This window comes from Coregonus lavaretus (assembly GCF_964263955.1).
Source record: "Coregonus lavaretus genome assembly, chromosome: 20".
Lineage (NCBI taxonomy): Eukaryota > Metazoa > Chordata > Actinopteri > Salmoniformes > Salmonidae > Coregonus > Coregonus lavaretus.
Genome location: NC_140007.1, coordinates 42175790 through 42197258, shown reverse-complemented (window position 1 = coordinate 42197258; position 21469 = coordinate 42175790). Strand labels below are relative to the sequence as shown.

At 48.2% G+C, this 21469-nt stretch overlaps 1 protein-coding gene across 3 annotated transcripts in view; it reads right to left on the bottom strand.

Annotated features, from left to right (window-relative positions):
• Window positions 1-283: 283 nt before the first annotated feature.
• LOC311147736 (tensin-2-like) overlaps window positions 284-21469 on the bottom strand; it is a 58414-nt gene continuing 37228 nt past the window's right edge. The window contains exons 4-29 of one of the 3 annotated variants that reach the window (XR_014614808.1): window positions 19800-19838; window positions 19393-19434; window positions 19246-19295; window positions 17751-17934; window positions 16869-16919; window positions 16370-16492; window positions 16002-16066; window positions 15672-15755; window positions 14687-14799; window positions 14268-14328; window positions 14031-14106; window positions 13751-13880; window positions 13340-13405; window positions 13124-13240; window positions 9839-11386; window positions 9531-9693; window positions 7741-9395; window positions 7513-7644; window positions 7305-7400; window positions 7068-7145; window positions 6697-6777; window positions 6223-6391; window positions 5962-6030; window positions 3829-3858; window positions 2103-3241; window positions 284-1987 (exon numbers count right to left, since the gene is read on the bottom strand). Coding sequence is in view for 2 of the 3 variants with exons in the window: in XM_084184507.1 (XP_084040633.1) it covers window positions 3100-3241; window positions 3829-3858; window positions 5962-6030; window positions 6223-6391; window positions 6697-6777; window positions 7068-7145; window positions 7305-7400; window positions 7513-7644; window positions 7741-9395; window positions 9531-9693; window positions 9839-11386; window positions 13124-13240; window positions 13340-13405; window positions 13751-13880; window positions 14031-14106; window positions 14268-14328; window positions 14687-14799; window positions 15672-15755; window positions 16002-16066; window positions 16370-16492; window positions 16869-16919; window positions 17751-17934; window positions 19246-19295; window positions 19393-19434; window positions 19800-19838; window positions 20866-20868 (5367 nt within the window). In the remaining variant the exon portion in view is untranslated. Of the gene's footprint in view, window positions 3242-3828; window positions 3859-5961; window positions 6031-6222; window positions 6392-6696; window positions 6778-7067; window positions 7146-7304; window positions 7401-7512; window positions 7645-7740; window positions 9396-9530; window positions 9694-9838; window positions 11387-13123; window positions 13241-13339; window positions 13406-13750; window positions 13881-14030; window positions 14107-14267; window positions 14329-14686; window positions 14800-15671; window positions 15756-16001; window positions 16067-16369; window positions 16493-16868; window positions 16920-17750; window positions 17935-19245; window positions 19296-19392; window positions 19435-19799; window positions 19839-20865; window positions 20938-21469 lie in introns of those variants that run through there. The other 2 variants (XM_084184507.1, XM_084184506.1) reach the window with 2 other exon arrangements.

The window sequence follows — 21469 nt, the reverse complement described above, 5'->3', positions numbered from 1 at the left end:
CTTGAAAAGTACTTGTTTCTAAGCAAAATACACAAGGCTTTAAATTCTTGAGTACAGTTTAGAAACCTAGTGATAGTAAATCCAATGAGCAGAAGTCAGATTTGGTACCACAACTTTTATTATTTTTATTTGTGCATATAAAGCTTTCTTAAAAAATATCATATAACAGATTATTTTCCTTACAAATGTTTCCTTTTGACTTTCCCTTTCCTAGCTGCATGTGAGAAAATATATTACTACATATAAAGATGAATAAGAAAACAGACCACAATATATTACCGTTGTCATACAAAGTAGTGTCTTTCTGTCTTACAAAAACAATGCAAAACACTAAGAATACAAATACATGAAGCATAAAAATATGAACTATTAAAGCTTAATACAGGAGTGCTTTGTATTTGGTTAAGTACATAGGACCTTAGACAACTGTCTGATTGGTGTGAACTTTGTACATAAAGTCATTCAGGTAAAAAGATATGTGAGCGTTACATTGATGTTGTGGCAAAGACAGGACCTCATCCTTGTCTTGTTTTAAATGTTTGAATATATTTCTCAATAATATACAATATAATAAGGAATATTATTTGCCTCATAGTTTAGATAATTGACCCACAAAATATGTGTATAATAGAACAAAATGACTATTTGCAGCAATATTAATATTGTGTATATATCTTGACCAAAAAAATCAGTGGTTATACAATACATTGGAGAATACAATACCCCATGATCTCTGGTACTTGCCATATCTGTGCCCTAACCCCTAGCCTCCACCATACTACCATATCTGTGCCCTAACCCCTAGCCTCCACCACACTACCATATCTGTGCCCTAACCCCTAGCCTCCACATACTACCATATCTGTGCCCTAGCCCCTAGCCTCCACATACACTACCATATCTGTGCCCTAACCCCTAGCCTCCACATACTACCATATCTGTGCCCTAACCCCTAGCCACCACCACACTACCATGTATGTGCCCTAACCCCTAGCCACCACCACACTACCATGTATGTGCCCTAACCCCTAGCCACCACCACACTACCATATCTGTGCCCTAACCCCTAGCCTCCACATACTACCATATCTGTGCCCTAACCCCTAGCCTCCACATACTTTACCATATCTGTGCCCTAACCCCTAGCCTCCACATACTACCATATCTGTGCCCTAACCCCTAGCCTCCACATACTTTACCATATATGTGCCCTAACCCCTAGCCACCACCACACTACCATGTATGTGCCCTAACCCCTAGCCACCACCACACTACCATGTATGTGCCCTAACCCCTAGCCACCACCACACTACCATATCTGTGCCCTAACCCCTAGCCTCCACATACATTACCATATCTGTGCCCTAACCCCTAGCCACCACCACACTACCATATATGTGCCCTAACCCCTAGCCACCACCACACTACCATATCTGTGCCCTAACCCCTAGCCTCCACATACATTACCATATCTGTGCCCTAACCCCTAGCCTCCACCACACTACCATATCTGTGCCCTAACCCCTAGCCACCACCACACTACCATATCTGTGCCCTAACCCCTAGCCTCCACATACATTACCATATATGTGCCCTAACCCCTAGCCACCACCACACTACCATATATGTGCCCTAACCCCTAGCCTCCACATACATTACCATATCTGTGCCCTAACCCCTAGCCTCCACATACATTACCATATCTGTGCCCTAACCCCTAGCCACCACCACACTACCATATCTGTGCCCTAACCCCTAGCCTCCACATATTTTACCATATATGTGCCCTAACCCCTAGCCTCCACATACATTACCATATATGTGCCCTAACCCCTAGCCACCACCACACTACCATATCTGTGCCCTAACCCCTAGCCTCCACATACTACCATATCTGTGCCCTAACCCCTAGCCTCCACATACTACCATATCTGTGCCCTAACCCCTAGCCTCCACATACTACCATATCTGTGCCCTAACCCCTAGCCTCCACATACTTTACCATATATGTGCCCTAACCCCTAGCCACCACCACACTACCATGTATGTGCCCTAACCCCTAGCCACCACCACACTACCATGTATGTGCCCTAACCCCTAGCCACCACCACACTACCATATCTGTGCCCTAACCCCTAGCCTCCACATACTACCATATCTGTGCCCTAACCCCTAGCCACCACCACACTACCATATCTGTGCCCTAACCCCTAGCCTCCACATACTACCATATCTGTGCCCTAACCCCTAGCTTCCACCACACTACCATATCTGTGCCCTAACCCCTAGCCTCCACCACACTACCATATCTGTGCCCTAACCCCTAGCCTCCACCACACTACCATATATGTGCCCTAACCCCTAGCCTCCACATACTACCATATATGTGCCCTAACCCCTAGCCTCCACATACTACCATATATGTGCCCTAACCCCTAGCCTCCACATACTACCATATCTGTGCCCTAACCCCTAGCCTCCACATACTACCATATCTGTGCCCTAACCCCTAGCCTCCACATACTTTACCATATCTGTGCCCTAACCCCTAGCCTCCACATACTACCATTCTGTGCCCTAACCCCTAGCCTCCACATACTACCATATCTGTGCCCTAACCCCTAGCCTCCACATACTTTACCATATCTGTGCCCTAACCCCTAGCCTCCACACACATTGATACCCTAACCACATTCACTCTGTTGCTTGCACATTTTAGTTAGACTTACTCTTATGATTGTCGAAGGGAGAGTGACAGGGTTGAGGCAAGACCTTTGGTAGGCTAGGCTACTTATTGATACCTTAGATAACTGACTAACAAGTGACAACAAAGCTTTGGTAACTTGAAGGCAACTATCAATGGCGGCATTATAGACATTAGAAATATAAACAACGATTACATTTAGATTATCATTCAAAATGGCAGTCATGTTTGAAATGTTGAGACTTTTGGGTCAAAACTCAGTCTTTGAAAAAGAGGCCACCACCACTGGTGCTTTGTGGGTCTGTAAAGCGTTTCTGTAGCCTCCTGACTCTCTTTAGGAGTTGTAACAGTGTTGTTGCGGTGACAGGTCCTTGGCTTGGTCCTTCTCTGTCTCTCTACCTGCGCTGCGGCCCTAACATCACCTTGTTGATGAAGTTAACGATGGCTGAGGCAGGCTGCTCCGGGTCGAGCTCAGCAAACAGATGACACATGTTCTCTGCCACGCTGCCTGGCTTCTTGGCTACAAACCCAAATACCCTATTGAACAGGAGGAGGAGGAGGAGGAGAGGGAGAGGGGAACGGAAAGAGATATTAGAGGAGGAGAAATACACACTTACTCAGACATAGTGATACCCATTCTTACTGGTTTGATATGACGACTGAGACCTCTTTGATCAACTCTTGAGAAGGAAACAGGGTGAGACTGATGTATGGGCCAGGTAATTACAGTTACGGTAGTAGAAGGTAAAACCTGGAGGAATAATATTAGCCTTGTTCAACCATCCTGATCCATTCTGTTTCGCCACTCGGATTCAGTGAAGTGAAACGAAACGAGAGGCCAGCGGTCAGGATGGTGGATCAGGTTAGCGTAATATCTCCTAAGCTAAAATACGGTATTTTTTAATCATCATACCCCACAAATTTCATAAAGCCTATTGATTGGCATAAAACAGAAACTGTGAGCATAGGTATTTGTGAACATGAATTTGCGACTGTGAGCATGTTTACTGGGATGATGGCCAAGGCACAGAAGCAATAAGGTAATCAAACATCTTGTCAATACATATAAAGTGCAAACACATTACGCTCCCAAACCAACATGTACAGACACGTAGAGCACTTACTTAGACGTTGTGCTGTCTGAGTTAGTCCACCTGAAGCAAAGAGACAGACAGACCGGACTCAGACCCACACTGACAGACAGAGCTCTCAAACGAGCACAGGCATAGGGCCAGTCATACACATACCACACACTCTCTCCGTCTCACACAATTCAAGCTCATACAGATCCATGCGCAGGTTTACAGCAGGATTAATGAAATATGGTGATGATGGAAATCCCTGTGTTCTCTTGTTTAAATGGATGATTTAGATACACTGTGTGGTCAGAATGTTTCCATTACATTGAGGATATGGTACTGATGTGATGCTGCCTGGCACTGGTTTCAATGACATCTCAGTCGTCAGTGGGATCTACAGCCTATCTGTCATATCTGGGTTGACTGTGGTTGCAGTGGTGTAAAGTAAATAAGTAAAAATACTTAAAAGTACTACTTAAGTAGTTTTTTTGGATTCTGTACTTTACTATTTATATTTTTGACAACTTTTACTTTTACTCCACTACATTCCAAAATAAAATAATGTACTTTTTACTCCATACATTTTCCCTGATACCCAAAAGTTACATTTCTAACTGTCCCCCAGGGCTCAGTTCTAGGCCCTCTCCTATTCTCGCTATACACCAAGTCACTTGGCTCTGTCATATCCTCACATGGCCTCTCATTGCTACGCTGACGATACACAACTAATCTTCTCCTTTCCCCCTTCTGATAACCAGGTGGCGAATCGCATCTCTGCATGTCTTGCAGACATATCAGTATGGATGACGGATCACCACCTCAAGCTGAACCTTGGCAAGACGGAGCTGCTCTTCCTCCCGGGGAAGGACTGCCCGTTCCATGATCTCGCCATCACGGTTGACAACTCCGTTGTGTCCTCCTCCCAGAGTGCGAAGAGCCTTGGCGTGACCCTGGACAACACCCTGTCGTTCTCCGCTAACATCAAGTCGGTGACCCGATCCTGTAGGTTCATGCTCTACAACATTCGGAGAGTACGACCCTGCCTTACACAGGAAGTGGCACAGGTCCTAATCCAGGCACTTGTCATCTCCCGTCTGGATTACTGCAACTCGCTGTTGGCTGGGCTCCCTGCCCGTGCCATTAAACCCCTACAACTCATCCAGAATGCCGCAGCCCGTCTGGTGTTCAACCTTCCCAAGTTTTCTCACGTCACCCCGCTCCTCCGCACACTCCACTGGCTTCCAGTTGAAGCTCGCATCTGTTACAAGACCATGGTGCTTGCCTATGGAGCTGTGAGGGGAACGGCACCTCCGTACCTTCAGGCTCTGAACAGTCCCTACACCCAAACGAGGGCATTGCGTTCATCCACCTCTGGCCTGCTGGCTCCCCTTCCTCTGCGGAAGCATAGTTCCCGCTCAGCCCAGTCAAAACTGTTCGCTGCTCTGGCACCCCAATGGTGGAACAAGCTCCCTCACGACGCCAGGACAGCGGAGTCACTCACCACCTTCCGGAGACATTTGAAACCCCACCTCTTTAAGGAATACCTGGGATAGGATAAAGTAATCCTTCTACCCACCCCCCCCCCCAAAAAAAATAAAAATAACAAACATTGTAAAGTGGTTATCCCACTGGCTATAAGGTGAATGCACCAATTTGTAAGTCGCTCTGGATAAGAGCGTCTGCTAAATGACGTAAATGTAAATGTAAATGTAATGCTTAGCAGGACAGGAAAATGGTCCAATTCACAGACATCAAGAGAACATCCCTGGTCATCCCTACTGCCTCTTATCTGGCAGACTCACTAAACACAAATGCTTCGTTTGTAAATGATGTTGGAGTGTTGGAGTGTGCTTCTGGCTATCCGTAAATTAAAAAAATAAGAAAATGTCACCATCTGGTTTGCTTAATATAAGGAATTTGAAATGATTTGTACTTTTACTTTTGATACTTAAGAATATTTTAGCATTACATTTACTTTTGATACTTGAGTATATTTCAAACCAAATACTTTTAGACCTTTACTCAAGTAATATTTTACTGGGTGACTTTCACTTTTACTTCAGTCATTTTCTATTAAGGTATCTTTACTTTTTCTCAAGTATGACAATTGGGTACTTTTTCCACCACTGTGTGGTTGTGATTAGGTAGTGTTCTGTGCTGTCTGGCTCCAGCACCCACCTCCTGTCCTGGGGGTCGATGCTGCTGAAGGTCACACTGTTGACTGGGTAGTGTCTCCTGAAGAACACCCTATAGACAGACAGGCAGGCAGGCAGACTATTCAGTGGGACCATTGATATCACAATCATCTCCACTAATCTACCACAATTCATCCATGCAACCTTTCTTCCGGTTTTCTTTACTGATCGCTAATGATATACTGTATATGTGTGATGGGCCTCAGACAATTAGTCCATATGAACAGGTCATTGGTCATGTTACCTGCGCTGGCTGTCGGTCAGTGTGATGCCCTGTGAGGACACTTTGAAGTGGACCACTGTGGCTGCTGCCCGGGGGTTCTGTGCCAGGGTGGCTCCGGTTGCCTTAGAGATGGCCTGGGGTCCGGTCAGTGACTCAGTGTCCACAGAGTTCAGGTAGAGCACGTTACAGGCTAGACAGGACAGGACAGGAGAGGGACAGTGACTCGGTGTCCACAGAGTTCAGGTAGAACACGTTACAGGCTAGACAGGACAGGACAGGAGAGGGACAGTGACTCAGTGTCCACAGAGTTCAGGTAGAACACATGTCAGGCTGGACAAGAGAGGGGTCAGACAAACAGGGATGGAACCATGCGGATCACTTTAGAGCACTGTGGTGATCATAGATGTCACACACAACAGGGTCTCTCACCAACAACAGCAGGAATGCAGCCATTTGTGATTGAACATTATATGATAACTGATTCACGGGACTCACCTGCACCCTGTTTGAGCAGGTCTGAAGCTGTGCTCATGTTACTGGAAGTCGTCTGCAGCTCCTGCATTTCTCCAATGGGATCTACAACATGGGGATGTAAACAAGAGATAAAGGCATCTGAGTCAATATATACTCTGTCTCCATCTGGAGGACATGGCTGGAAATGTTCCCACCAGGCCAGAAGTCAGTCATTCTATGCATTTTCAGCACAAATTGTCTAGTGATTTGATTGTGAGAGGGTACTTAGCATCAATGGTTATCAAACAGCTTATTTTTTACTTAGGTGTGGACTGGTTCCCATGACAATGACTTCAGCAGGCTAACTCATTACAGTCCATAATGGGTTGTTGGGATGTTGAGTTACTGCTGACCTTTCTCTGGGATCCGTAGGGAACAAGGCAGGGAGATGGGAGTGATGGAGTGCTGGTATACTAATGCAGACAAACTCCCTGTGGAACACACACACACACACACACACACACACACACACACAATTAGGCTAAATGCTCCATTGGGCAGAGCAACTATAGAACATATCGCTTTAAATTACTGAAAACTAACAATGTAGCCCAAAACTGAGAGTAGACGATTCTTTATGAACAGCTCACCAAAATGGGGCTCATTCTGACACCCTTTGATATTCACTCCACGGGGGCCAGTCTCAATCAGGAAGTGTCGCACCAGCTGCTCCAATGGATCGACCACTATGTGTGTGTTACGGGAAGAACATGATTAGCTAGCAGAAATTGAAGTGCTTTGTGTCGAGGAGATATAGGTTGCTGAGATGTAGGTTCAGGGGCAGTTGTTGAGTCATACCTTTGCTGCTGTGGTTGTTGAGGTTAGCGGGCGGAGTGGCCACCTTCAGCGCCAGGCCATAGGCTCCCTGGAAGGAGTTGCTGTCCCGGATAAGAAACGCCCCTGGTTCTCTCTCCTTCAGCGCAGCTATGGCTACAGGAAAAGAGAAAATTGACATAAAATAATGTTCATGCATATTACATAACAGTCAGCTTTCTTTATGAAAAGTAAAACAGTAACTGAAGTTACCTTGGTCCCTGGAGATGCCAGGCTTGTACCAGAAGCGTGAGCTGTCCTGGACAAACTTAACACTGACTCTGCCTGCCATCTGCCCCTCCAGAGAGAGCGCTCCCTCTCCTTGGCCTGCAGGGGGCGCCATCTCCCCCACCGTTGGAGAGAAGGTCACATGGTGCTGTGAGGGGGTTGGCCTCAGGGTCCTCACCCCGCAATTGGGCGACCCTGGCTGGGCAGACTGCACTCGTTTCTCTGGGAGTGGGCGCTGGGGGATGGTGACAGCAGTGTAGCCCGAGTATGGCACATGTGGGACATATTGGGGACAGCAGCCTGTGGCAAAGGTGGGGAATGTGGGGGTGGTGTGTCCCTCAGGGGCTGGCGAGTGCCCGCTGGTGCTGCCCTCCATGCCAGGGTAGTGCTGCAGGGATCCTGGGGGCTCAGTGCCCAGCATCAACCTCCGGCCCAGGGTGGCGAAGCCGGGCACAGGAGGCTCTGAGGAGGGGGAGCCCTCCAGACTGCTGATGGGAGGATGGGGGGAGGAAGGGGCCGAGGTGGGGGTGGAGCTGGATTTAGGGACCTCTGGGGTCAGCTTCCTGGGGGGACATGCTCCGTTCAGCTGGCCCTGGGCTGGGATGGGCCCTGGTGAACCAGGTACAGGGTTGGAGTTGGGGGACTGGGACTGGGGCTGGGGCTGGGCAACAGGAGGCAGTACAGCAGTCTCTGTAGGAAGGGTGGTCTTTGGACCAGTTGGGGTAGCTTTCTCAGTGGGGGTCTGAGTGGGTGTAGTGGGGTGGCAGTGGTTGCTGGGCTGGCTGGTTGTAGGTGAGGGTGAAGGTGTAGTATTGTGGTTTAGGGGCGGGTGGGGTGAAGGTGTAGTATTGTGGTTTTGGGGCTGGTGGGGTGAAGGTGTAGTACTGTAGTTCTGGGGCTGGTGGGGTGAAGGTGTAGTGCTGTAGTTCTGGGGCTGGTGGGGTGAAGAAGTAGTGCTGTAGTTCTGGGGCTGGTGGGGTGAAGAAGTAGTGCTGTAGTTCTGGGGCTGGTGGGGTGAAGGTGTAGTGCTGTAGTTCTGGGGCTGGTGGGGTGAAGGTGTAGTGCTGTAGTTCTGGGGCTGGTGGGGTGAAGGTGTAGTGCTGTAGTTCTGGGGCTGGTGGGGTGAAGGTGTAGTGCTGTAGTTCTGGGGCTGGTGGAGTGAAGGTGTAGTACTGTGGTTCTGGGACTGGTGGGGTGAAGGTGTAGTACTGTGGTTCTGGGACTGGTGGGGTGAAGGTGTAGTACTGTGGTTCTGGGACTGGTGGGGTGAAGGTGTAGTACTGTAGTTCTGGGGCTGGTGGGGTGAAGGTGTAGTACTGTGGTTCTGGGGCTGGTGGGGTGAAGATGTAGTGCTGTAGTTCTGGGGCTGGTGGGGTGAAGGTGTAGTACTGTAGTTCCGGGGCTGGTGGGGTGAGAGTGGTTGTGTTGCTGTCGGTGTGGTGCAGTGGCTGTTGGGTTGGGTGGGGGAAGGTGTGGGTGTCACGGATGTAGACTGTAAAGGGTCAGGGATGTGTTGCTGGTTGATCTGCGACCCCTGAGCAGCAGCACTGCTGGGCCTATCCTGAGACTGGGCAGACTCACAGTCACTGTTGACTATGTCAGTCGATCGAACTTCATAATCTTGCACACCTAGACTGAGGCTGAAACAAACAGAAAGTAATATTAAAGAGGTATGCAATATATTCTTACATGTAATGTTGGAATGTTTATTTCATCTACACACAAGATTGATATGTGACTTGCAGATGTTAAAAAGAAGACAACAGAATAGGCACCTTTCTTCTGTGCACAGAGGGCTGCTGGTGAGAACAGGGGTGGGCGGCCCAGAGAGGTCAGAGGGCGTGGAACACGGGACATCTCTTGAAGGATGCATCCTCTTGAAGGAACCCTGGAAGATGTAGTCCCGCCAACTCACGTTCTCACTCATCCCTCTTCCATCTCATGGAAGACAGAGAACAGAGAGAATTACTTTATGTGACAGAACTGACATTTGAATAATTATTTCCTACATTGGTTTAAATGTATTTCATGAAATCATCTTATATGTTGTAGCTAATAAATAAACCAGTGGGAGTTGTCTCACCTGTCTGTCTCTCGGAGGGGTACTGCTGAGGGTGGGCTTCGGGGTGGTGGTCTGCTGGCCCTCTGGTGTGGCTACAGGGGCCTGACAGGGTGGAGGGAGGGGGCAGAGGGGAGGTGGACTCAGACTGGTAGCCTGAGGCGTAGCCCCTGCTCTCAGAGGGGGAGGGCTGGTAGGGGGAGCAGAGGCAGGCCTGGTGCGGGGTCTGGTAGCCACTGCTGCTGCTGTTGCTGTACTTCAGGTCCAGGTGGGAGTGGCCGTGGGAGCGAGACGGCTCCGGGTACGCAGGGTGGCCAGACGGCAGGGGGTCAAAGGTGAAAGCAGGTAGCTCGTGGCCCTGAGGCCCGTAGGCCCTCCGGTGCCAATAGTCGGCCTCTCTCTCCCTCTCCCATTGGAGCTCTGCCTCCCTGTCCCTCTCCCAGTGCAGTGACATCTCCCTTCCTCTTCTTAGTCCTGCTGCCTCCCTCTCCCAGTGCATCTCTGCCCCTCTAGGCAGCTCAGACTCCTTTCCTCTCCTCAGCCCTGCTTCCCGATGCTGTAGTTCTGCCTCTCTGTCCCAGTGGAAGCTCTCTCCTCGCTCCAGCCGCAGGCCGTGGAAGGCTGAGTCCTCCCTCCTGATGAGGCAGTCCCGGCAGGGGCAGCCAGGGGGCGGCAGGCCGTCCAGCAGCAGCATGTCTTGGTAGGACCCGGAGGACTTGGGGTGGTGAGGGTGGTGGTGGGTGTGTGAGGGAGGGTGGTGGTACAGACCATAGTCATCACTTCTACAGAGCAGGCGCCCAGGATGAAGGGTGTGAGGGTGGGAGTGGGCGTGAGAGGACAGGTCCTGGGATGGATAGGGGTACAGAGAAGGGTGATGAGAGGGGTGACGAGAGGGTCCCTCACGGTGCAGGTAGTGTGGAGGGCCCTGCTGGCGATCCCATACCAGGTCAGGGGGAGGCAGGGCCTGATGAGGGTGAGGGTGGGGGCTGTAGTTCTGGCACAGGTCTATGTGTGAGGGGACGGTGGCAGGGTTAGCCAAGGGCGGTGACCCAGGATGGCCGTTGGTGCCCGGGGCTCTGTCCCGGCAGTAGCCACTGGACATGAGGTGCAGTCGGTCACAGTCGGGCTCAGCACAGCGCTGGGAGTGGTAGCCCAGCCGGCAGGAACAGGAGCGGCCCAGTCTCAGGGTACCTGTACGCTCAGAGGGCGAGGACGAGGACGAGTCCCCATCGTCCAGGATGGCAGTCTCCCTCTCTCTGTCCAGGCCGTCCCTCTCCCCCTCGATGCCCCCCAGCAGTCGGTCCAGGTCCTCTCTCTCCTGCTGCGTGGGGGGCGGGGGCCCTCGGAGCTCCTCTGGACGCTCTGGGATGGCAGACGAGTGGCCGGAGTGGCCGGAGTGAGTGAGAGAGTCAGAGCTGGGGGAGAGCAGCTGGCTCTGACTGGGCCTTTCCTCGCTGGTGCCTACTGGACTCCCATTGGTGGAGGTCAGGGAGCCGCAGCCTGGGGCTGAGCGATGCTTCTTTATCTGGGCGTACAGACTTCCGTCCACTGGACCCCTGGTGTGGGCTATGTCTGAGAGGGGGAGAAAGAGCAGAGATTTAACATACAGTGAGGGAAAAAAGTATTTGATCCCCTGCTGATTTTGTACGTTTGCCCACTGACAAAGACATGATCAGTCTATAATTTTAATGGTAGGTTTATTTGAACAGTGAGAGACAGAATAACAACAAAAAAATCCAGAGAAACGCATGTCAAAAATGTTATAAATTGATTTGCATTTTAATGAGGGAAATAAGTATTTGACCCCTCTGCAAAACATGACTTAGTACTTGGTGGCAAAACCCTTGGTGGCAATCACAGAGGTCAGACGTTTCTTGTAGTTGGCCACCAGGTTTGCACACATCTCAGGAGGGATTTTGTCCCACTCCTCTTTGCAGATCTTCTCCAAGTCATTAAGGTTTCGAGGCTGACGTTTGGCAACTCGAACCTTCAGCTCCCTCCACAGATTTTCTATGGGATTAAGGTCTGGAGACTGGCTAGGCCACTCCAGGACCTTAATGTGCTTCTTCTTGAGCCACTCCTTTGTTGCCTTGGCCGTGTGTTTTGGGTCATTGTCATGCTGGAATACCCATCCACGACCCATTTTCAATGCCCTGGCTGAGGGAAGGAGGTTCTCACCCAAGATTTGACGGTACATGGCCCCGTCCATCGTCCCTTTGATGTGGTGAAGTTGTCCTGTCCCCTTAGCAGAAAAACACCCCCAAAGCATAATGTTTCCACCTCAATGTTTGAAGGTGGGGATGGTGTTCTTGGGGTCATAGGCAGCATTCCTCCTCCTCCAAACACGGCGAGTTGAGTTGATGCCAAAGAGCTCCATTTTGGTCTCATCTGACCACAACACTTTCACCCAGTTCTCCTCTGAATCATTCAGATGTTCATTGGCAAATTTATGACGGGCCTGTGTATGTGCTTTCTTGAGCAGGGGGACCTTGCAGGCGCTGCAGGATTTCAGTCCTTCACGGCGTAGTGTGTTACCAATTGTTTTCTTGGTGACTATGGTCCTAGCTGACTTGAGATCATTGACAAGATCCTGCCGTGTAGTTCTGGGCTGATTCCTCACCGTTCTCATGATCATTGCAACTCCACGAGGTGAGATCTTGCATGGAGCCCCAGGCCGAGGGAGATTGACAGGTCTTTTGTGTTTCTTCCATTTGAGAATAATCGCACCAACTGTTGTCACCTTCTCACCAAGCTGCTTGGCGATGGTCTTGTAGCCCATTCCAGCCTTGTGTAGGTCAACAATCTTGTCCCTGACATACTTGGAGAGCTCTTTGGTCTTGGCCATGGTGGAGAGTTTGGAATCTGATTGATTTATTGCTTCTGTGGACAGGTGTCTTTTATGCAGGTAACAAACTGAGATTAGGAGCACTCCCTTTAAGAGTGTGCTCCTAATCTCAGCTCGTTACCTGTATAAAAGACACCTGGGAGCCAGAAATCTTTCTGATTGAGAGGGGGTCAAATACTTATTTCCCTCATTAAAATGCAAAATCATGCAACATTTTTGACATGCGTTTTTCTGGATTTTTTTGTTTGTTATTCTGTCTCTCACTGTTCAAATAAACCTACCATTAAAATTTTAGACTGATCATTTCTTTGTCAGTGGGCAAATGTACAAAATCAGCAGGGGATCAAATACTTTTTCCCCTCACTGTAGCTTCAGAGTACAGTATCGACAGCACAGTATTAACTGCGGGCTGAATGTATTATTGAGAGTGTATCCCTGGTCCTCTGTACTGCTCTGTACGGTACCATCGAGGCTGTCTTGATAGCGCTGGTTGAAGTTCTCATAGGAGTCCCGGCGCACCACTGGATCAGCTGTGTTGTAGTCCACTGTGACAGCAGAGTCATTCCTCTGGTACTCACGCCCTGAGGAGAGAGTTCATGTTATTAGACAAGCACATCAATACAAACTTGTTATTGTGTTCCCTGGCACTGTTACACTGTAAATGCATAGTTCAAACAAACCTTTCATCTTCTCTGGTCCAGTGGAGAAGACAAACTCCACAGTGGCATCCGAGGGGAATCGTTCATCTGAGAAAATACATTTTACTGTTTTCCTTTAAATTGTGTCAGTAATAATCCGATTGGGATCATTACTGCCACATAATCTCCTGGTGCTTTTTCAGTACAGGGCACAACTTTTCAGCTGGGAGTAATTTAACATTTCACAGAACGTAATCACATTAGGGGAATTAGGAAATTATTGTGTTCAATATACAAGGAAGCAATGGACCACTACACATTCAGTGTTGTTGAGGCATTTCTACTGAGCACTTCTCTTAACCACCGACCTAACAAAACAGATACCTCTGGTTAGTCACCCAGGCCCTGTACAGAGAGACCCTTTCCTCTCCCAGAACCCCCGCTAGTTCGTACCAGTACAGGCCTCATCCAGCTCCCCCTTGCCAAACCATAGCTGCGTCCCGTGGATGGTGCAGGTGTGGAACTGCAGTCTGAACACCGTGTCCCTCTCTGCACCCCGGGCCCGTCTGTGGTAACACTTCACCTGCAGGGGGAGACAGAGAGGTAGGGGAGGGAGCAGAACAACAGATCAGTGAGATGAAGAAGAGGAGAATCATATTACTTGATGGACTGCCAGTGGCAAGGCGGTGACTTCACTTGAGAAATAGTGTACTAGTCTAGTGGTCTCACTCACCATGATGTCTCCCTTCAGCAGCAGTGCTGGCTCAATGGTCACACATAGTCTTCTGCCCCCAGAACCCTGCAAGTCACTGTGGACAGACAACAAACAACATATGAATACAAACAGATAGGTACACACAGACAAGGAAATGTAGGCCTAAAGGCACATCCTGTCCAAGTTAGAGATTAGTATTTTCTGTCAGTGGTGTTGGTTGATAATACTGTATGACATGAAGTGATGCAGACTCACTATATCCCTGAGGTGTAGACCAGCTGCATGGACTGGTAGAGCTTCAGGAAGGGGAAGTAACCTGGGCAACGATAAAGAGAGGTGGTGTTCAGTGTTACACAGTGGAATGTGCTGACTGTCTCTGTCCCTATCCGTCAAACAATTAAAGATAAACAGCCCAGTGTGTAGTGTGGAGGGTGAATTTGACCATCTGAAAACACTGCTATCATTCAAAGGGCCATATCTCAGAGCCTTCTGCACAGACAGGCATTCACAGACACACACACACACCTGGCGCATGCACGCACACGCACACACACTACTATAAAGACAGACTCAGACAGACTCAGCACCCGAGTGTAGCGGTCTAATCTGAGGATGGGAGGAACCAAGTGTCAGTCAGGGGAAACAAGTCTGTGGTGCCCCTCACACGGCCTCACCTCCTTCGCCCTGGAAGTTAGGAAGCGTGGGGATGAGGACCTGGTGGAGGAACAGCGGACTGCTGTTCATCTTGATCGCCCCAGAGAGGAGCCCCCCAAAGTAGTAGATATACCTGAGAGAGAGAGAATGGGAGTGAAGGAAGGAAAGAGGGAAAGAGACAGAGAGAGGGAGAGAGAGAGGGAGGGGTGGGGTGATTAGTAAAGGCTACATCACAAAAGGCAACAATAAAAAACAACAACAAAAAAACACTGAATCCTGGTGAAAAAGATGCATGAAGTAATATATACACTGAGTATACCAAACAGGAACACCTTCCCTAATATTGAGATGCACCCCCCCCCCCCCCTCCCCCCCCAGCTTCAATTTGTCGGGGCATGGACTCTACAAGGTGTCAAAAGCGTTCCACAGGGATGCTGGCCCATGTTGACTCCAATGCTTCCCACAGTTGTGTCAAGTTGGCTGGATATCCTTTGGGTGGTGGACCATTCTTGATACATACAGAAAACTGTTGAGCGTGAAAACCCAGAAGTGTTGCAGTTCTTGATCCAAACTGGTGCGCCTACTACCATACCCCGTTCAAAGGCACTTCAATCTTCTGTCTTTTCCAATCAACCTCTGAATTGCACACATACACAATCCATGTCTCAATTGTCTCAAGGTTTAGAAATCCTTCTTAAACCTGTCTCCTCCCCTTCATCTACACTGATTGAAGTGGATTTAACAAGTGACATCAATAAGGGATCATAGCTTTCACCTGGATTCACCTGGTCAGTCTATGTCATGGAAAGACCAGGTGTTCTTAATGTTTTGTACACTCAGTGTATACCTGAGAGAGCGGGAGGGATGGAGGGAGGGAAGGATGAGGGAGGGAGGGAGGGAAGAGGGAAAGAGCGAGAGAGACATACATTTACAAGAGCTTTCACAGCACTCATAAGGGGCGTACTTGTTGGTTAGTAATATAGACAAAATGTAGATGGTGTTTACCTGTTTTGTGATGGTTGGAGGGAGGAAGATACCTTATCCTCGCAGAACTTCCTCATGGCCAGGGTGCTGAGGGCCTGGTCTGCCCTGCTCAAACACAAAAACACAGAATTAAAGCGACACACTGCACAACAAGAATACACACTTCATATAGAGAATTATACAACATGTACATAACGTTCCCATTATGGGCTTAAAACCAGGCTCTCTAAGAGCCAGAAGTACATGAATGCAGCTGGGTTGAGCCAAAGAACAAGCCAGTTTCCACTTCTACAGCCTTAAACCATGCTCAGCCTGGAAACTGTGGCTTTGGATGCAGGACAGGACACTCACCCTGCAGAGATCTTGCTATAGTGCATGTAGGCTGCAGTAATCACTCCTGTCTTGCCCTTGTTGCCCTGAAGGAGAAAGATCAGTGCCGAAAGAACATGAAGTACCAACTGTTTTTAGCCTTGAGGAATAAACTGATTATTATTGTTTTAAAGATATGAATGTCACCCCCTACAAGATCTCATAGCAATTTCAACACTTCACAGTGAAAAAACACAAAGATTACATATTGCACTGATCAAAGAGCCTCTGTGAGTGAAATATGCGAGTCATCTATGTGAAGCCAGCAGTCTGGTTTTTTGTGTTTCCTTCAAAAGCCCCTAAAAAACTAAACAACACTTTAAAACCTAGTCGGAAGCCTGAACCCTGACCTTGCAGTGCAGGACCACCACATGCTGGGGGTCAGAGGTCAGCCAGGTCTCCATGGCCTTACACATGGCACATATCTTGTCCAGAGGAGGGGCATGGAAGTCAGGCCAGCCAAAGTCATGGACCTGGACCACATGGGAAAATAGTGAGGAAAAGTACATTAATATACTTAGTCTCAGAAACTGATACAGTATTAATATTATTTTTTGAATACTTTTTTCCCAATTATTTAACAACAGAACAATACAATACAGCAAGAGTAAGTACTACAACAAAAGGTAATTCAACCCTCCCCACCCCCCAAAATAAAAAATAAATTAAAACAATGACAAATTACAAGAAATACCAACATATACACAAAGCAATACAAACAGTACATTACAGAGAGACAATAGCTACATTGATCTACAAGCTCACATCCACCAACCCCAATGGAAGTGTTTCCATATAGTCCAGGAAGGGTTGCCATATTTTCACAAGGTCGTAATTAAAAAATGATACCTTTGGATTCATGCGGGTGATGTCATGGTGTCGTTCAGAAAGGTTGAAGAGCTGAAAGGAAAATTCATATTCAAATGAATGATGTGTGTACTCAACAATCAGCCCAGCAAGCAGAGGTGTCATGCCCATTGGGGGGCACAGGGGCACGTGCCCCCTCAAATGTGTCCTTATATATAAAATCATATTTGTTTGTGGTTATTTTGTTGTTGTTGTTGTTTCTCTGTAATACTACTAGCCACCTAGCCATTTTATGTTGGATTTGGCTAACCCAGCTACGTTCCCAATCTCATCTCCCAACTAGCTACCAAGAATCCATTTCAGGCTATCAATGTTAGTTAGAGTAGCTAGCTTGTCTAACTATTTTAGCTGGCATGCCTGCTGGCAAGGTTGGTAGACTTTAGAAAAGCAAGCAATTACTAAATGTACTGAATAAGACTCACATTCCTTTCAATCTTTTATCCAGATTTTAACAGAGATGCAGAGAAGCATATTTAGTTTCTTTAGAAAAAAGAACCACCAGTCAAACAGACAGCAAGGAAACAAAATGATTATGGCTCTAGATTGCAGGAAATGGTTGTTTCAGGTGTTTGAAAAATGCAAAAATTCTCTAACTTCCGAACAGGGGGTCCTAGCCCCCCGCCGGACCACCCCCCAGCCATCCTCACGCACTTTGTGCCCCCTCAGATTTTTGGGGTGCATGATGCCCCAGCCAGCAAGTAACACATAAAACCCCATATGAAAGCATCACTGAGTGTATAGCTATCCATACCAGCATACCACTTAGATGCCCAATGCATTCCTCAATCTTAAGTGCTATGCTGGTAGTGTGGATATTGGAACCTAGCCCATGTCTACATCAGCGACAGGATGTACTGTACTCACCAGAAACTTGTCCTGGTGCTTGGACTTGAGCATGGTGGTCACCTCCTTGAGGTTGAGACGGTAGCGCTGCTCGTCCAGCAGAGGGGGGAAGAAGACGGAGATGATCCTCTCTGTGATGTACGTCAGGTCAAAGTCATAATGACGCTCCATGACTCTCTCCATCACACGGTCCACACTGACACTCCTGATCAGGGAGAGGGAGATTGCCGGGGGTTATGCAGTGGTCTATAGATTTATGTTCTGTTACTGCTTTGAGCTCTAAAACAACACTGAAACCTTTCATTTTCAGACTCCCTTATATTAATTAACCCAGCGTTCACCAAACTAGGGGTCGCGACTGATTTGAAGAATGGGGTCAACAGAGAAACTGAAAAATATGTAATGCACCACTGACAGACCACACTTAGGCAGTGCAGTTGGAGAATGAGAGGAGATGGAGAAAGAGAAGAGGTAGAGAAAGAGAGGAGGTGGAGAATGACAGGAGACAGACAGACAGAGAGACAGACAGAGAGACAGACAGAGAGATAGAGAGAGAGAGACAGAGCGAGAGACAGAGAGAGAGACAGAGAGAGAGAGAGAGACAGAGAGAGAGAGAGAGAGAGAGAGAGAGAGAGAGAGAGAGAGAGAGAGAGAGAGAGAGAGAGAGAGAGAGAGAGAGAGAGAGAGAGAGAGAGAGAGAGAGACGGAGAGAGACAGAGACGGAGAGAGACGAGAGAGAGAGAGAGAGAGAGACAGAGAGAGAGAGAGACAGAGAGAGAGAGAGAGAGAGACAGAGAGAGAGACAGAGACAGAGAGAGAGAGAGAGCGAGAGACAGAGAGAGAGAGAGAGAGAGAGAGAGAGAGAGAGAGAGAGAGAGAGAGAGAGAGAGAGAGAGAGAGAGAGAGAGAGAGAGAGAGAGAGAGACGGGGGAAGAGAAGAAGAATGAGGAGTAAGAGTTAGTGCTCCAGTACATCCTCCTCCTCCTAATGCTCCAGTACATCCTCCTCCTCTTCCTCCTCCTAATGCTCCAGTACATCCTCCTCCTCCTCCTCCTAATGCTCCAGTACATCCTCCTCCTCTTCCTCCTCCTAATGCTCCAGTACATACTCCTCCTCCTCCTCCTAATGCCCCAGTACATCCTCCTCCTCTTCCTCCTCCTAATGCTCCAGTACATCCTCCTCCTCCTCCTCCTCCTAATGCTCCAGTACATACTCCTCCTCCTAATGCCCCAGTACATCCTCCTCCTCCTCCTCCTCCTCCTAATGCTCCAGTACATCCTCCTCCTCCTCTTCCTCTTCCCTTCATCCTCCTCCTCTTCATCCTCCTCCTCCTCCTCCTCCTCCTCCCCCTCCTCCTAATGCCCCAGTACATCCTACTCCTCCTCCTAATGCTCCAGTACATCCTCCTCCTCCTCCTCCTCCTCCTCCTCCTCCTCCCTCCTCCTCCTGATTTGAGAGAGAGAGAGAATGTGTGAAATTATGAATTGAATTAGGGTATGATAGAGAGCTGAGTTACCTGGAGAGGGTGCTCCTCTGTTTGTGGTAAGTCAGAGACCTTGTGGAGCCCTGAAGACAGAGATAAATTAAAGTAGCACCATTCTGACACTGATAAGAGGAACAGCATCAGCATTAATTTGTGGAGAGGAAGAAAGAACACTCTTACCAGGTGTTGGATGTGTCGGGATGGAGCAGTCCCTTTGCGCTGCTATAGGCAACAAGAAGAGACATACGGTAATGTAACAAGAACAGGCATACGGCAATGCAACAAGGAGAGACATAAGGTAATGCAACAAGGAGACATAAGGTAATGCAACAAACAGGCTTCTTCCCTGATGGCCCACCTATACTACTTCCTGTTACAACCTACTTCTAGAAAACGCTCTCCTCATTCGAGAACAAACCAAGCCCACTCTACTAGCCAAGGAAAAGAGAAGCTTCTGCCATTTTCCAATATCACTGCAGATTTAGGGATGGTTACAGCTGGTTGTTTTCAAACTGAAACTGAAGAAATGAAGTGGACTATAAAAGAGAGAGAGAGAGTGAGAGAGAGAGAACGAGTGGTCAACTTACCAGATCAGACGGGAGAGCTGGAATGCAAGCTGTGGTCACCTGAAACAGAACAACAGACCATTTTTCCAACGAGAAACAAGATTGAACCAAACACACAGTCAAACATACACATAGCGTTCTGAGGCTATCCGCTAAGTCTCGCTTTTCCGCCGGCGGTTTTTGTTGTTGTTGTATTTTCCTCCAGGAAAGAGGGAAGGGAGTAGTGGGACCACCGAGGATGATGGGCCGGAGGAAATGCTCTCTCGCTCAGACAGACGGAGAGATAAAGAAAGAGAGAAAACAGAGAAGAGAGAGAGAGAGAGCGAGAGAGAAAGAGGGAGAGAGAGAAGGAGGGAGAAAAAGGGAGAGAGAGAGAGAGAGAAAGAGGGCGAGAGAGAGAGAGAGAGAGAGAGAGAGAGAGAGAGAGAGAGAGAGAGAGAGAGAGAGAGAGAGCCCTGTCATCCCACGAAGATATGTTCCCACCTGAATGTAGATTACAGTAGAAATACCAGGGAAGTATTGTATGCAAGTCCCAACACTCTCAGAGGCGTTTGGTGGGACGGTCTGAGGCTGCATCATTTATCTTGCTAATATACTTCTCCTTGGTGTCACTCACACAATGGCACAGTTGTAGCCTGGGAGCATGTGCACATAATCACAAGTGCACCAATGCGGTCATACACTACAGCGGAGTCACTCACCACCTTCCGGAGACATTTGAAACCCCACCTCTTTAAGGAATACCTGGGATAGGATAAAGTAATCCTTCTACCCCCCCCCCCAAAAAAATAAAAATAATAATAATTGTAAAGTGGTTATCCCACTGGCTATAAGGTGAATGCACCAATTTGTAAGTCGCTCTGGATAAGAGCGTCTGCTAAATGACGTAAATGTAAATGTAAATGTAATACCCATACTGATTCACACAAACAGACAAAGGGCTACGAAGTACAACTAATATCCTGGTAAAAAACCATGCATTAGAAACTTTTGCTTTGACATCACTACAGCCTTTGCTGTCTTGCATGCACTCAAGCACACTCGCATGCACGCACACACACACCCACACACACACATGCACACACACCATTTCCCATGTGCAGTGGGCTCCAGATCTTGACCTTTGACCCAGCGGAAGTGGAAACGCTGTGGCAGCGGTGGTGGGGCTGAGGCAGGGTGGAGGTCCACATTCATGCTTACGTAATGGCTGAGCTCACTGCCGGCCAGTGTGTCCCAGCGTTTCCGCTCTCCAACCCTGTTGCGCCTGTTTGTTTGGCCACAGGAAAGGGCAAGGGCTTGTACATCTCATTGTGTACAAAGGGAAGTGACAGAAGACTTGGATAGGAGTGTGTTTGAGTGTGTGGGTCAAATATAACTAGTGTTCTTGTGTGCATCTCTAAGAAAGTGTGTGGGTCTCAAACCTCTTGTTGTCATACAGAAGATAGAATAGGCCAAGCAGGGTGGAGGGGTCAACAGACAATGTGCTGAAACGAGACACACGACTACATCAGAGAGCTTGGTTCAGTCAACTTCATGTAAACACCACTGCTATATTCTGTCAATTCTTTTTTTATTCAAGAATCATAGCAGATCTTACCCAGTGAGCATATTTTAAACGTCTTTTCAACCCCAAAATACATTTTTCAACATCCTTTCAACATCTTGTGCTATAGGGTCCTGGCTACAAGTGT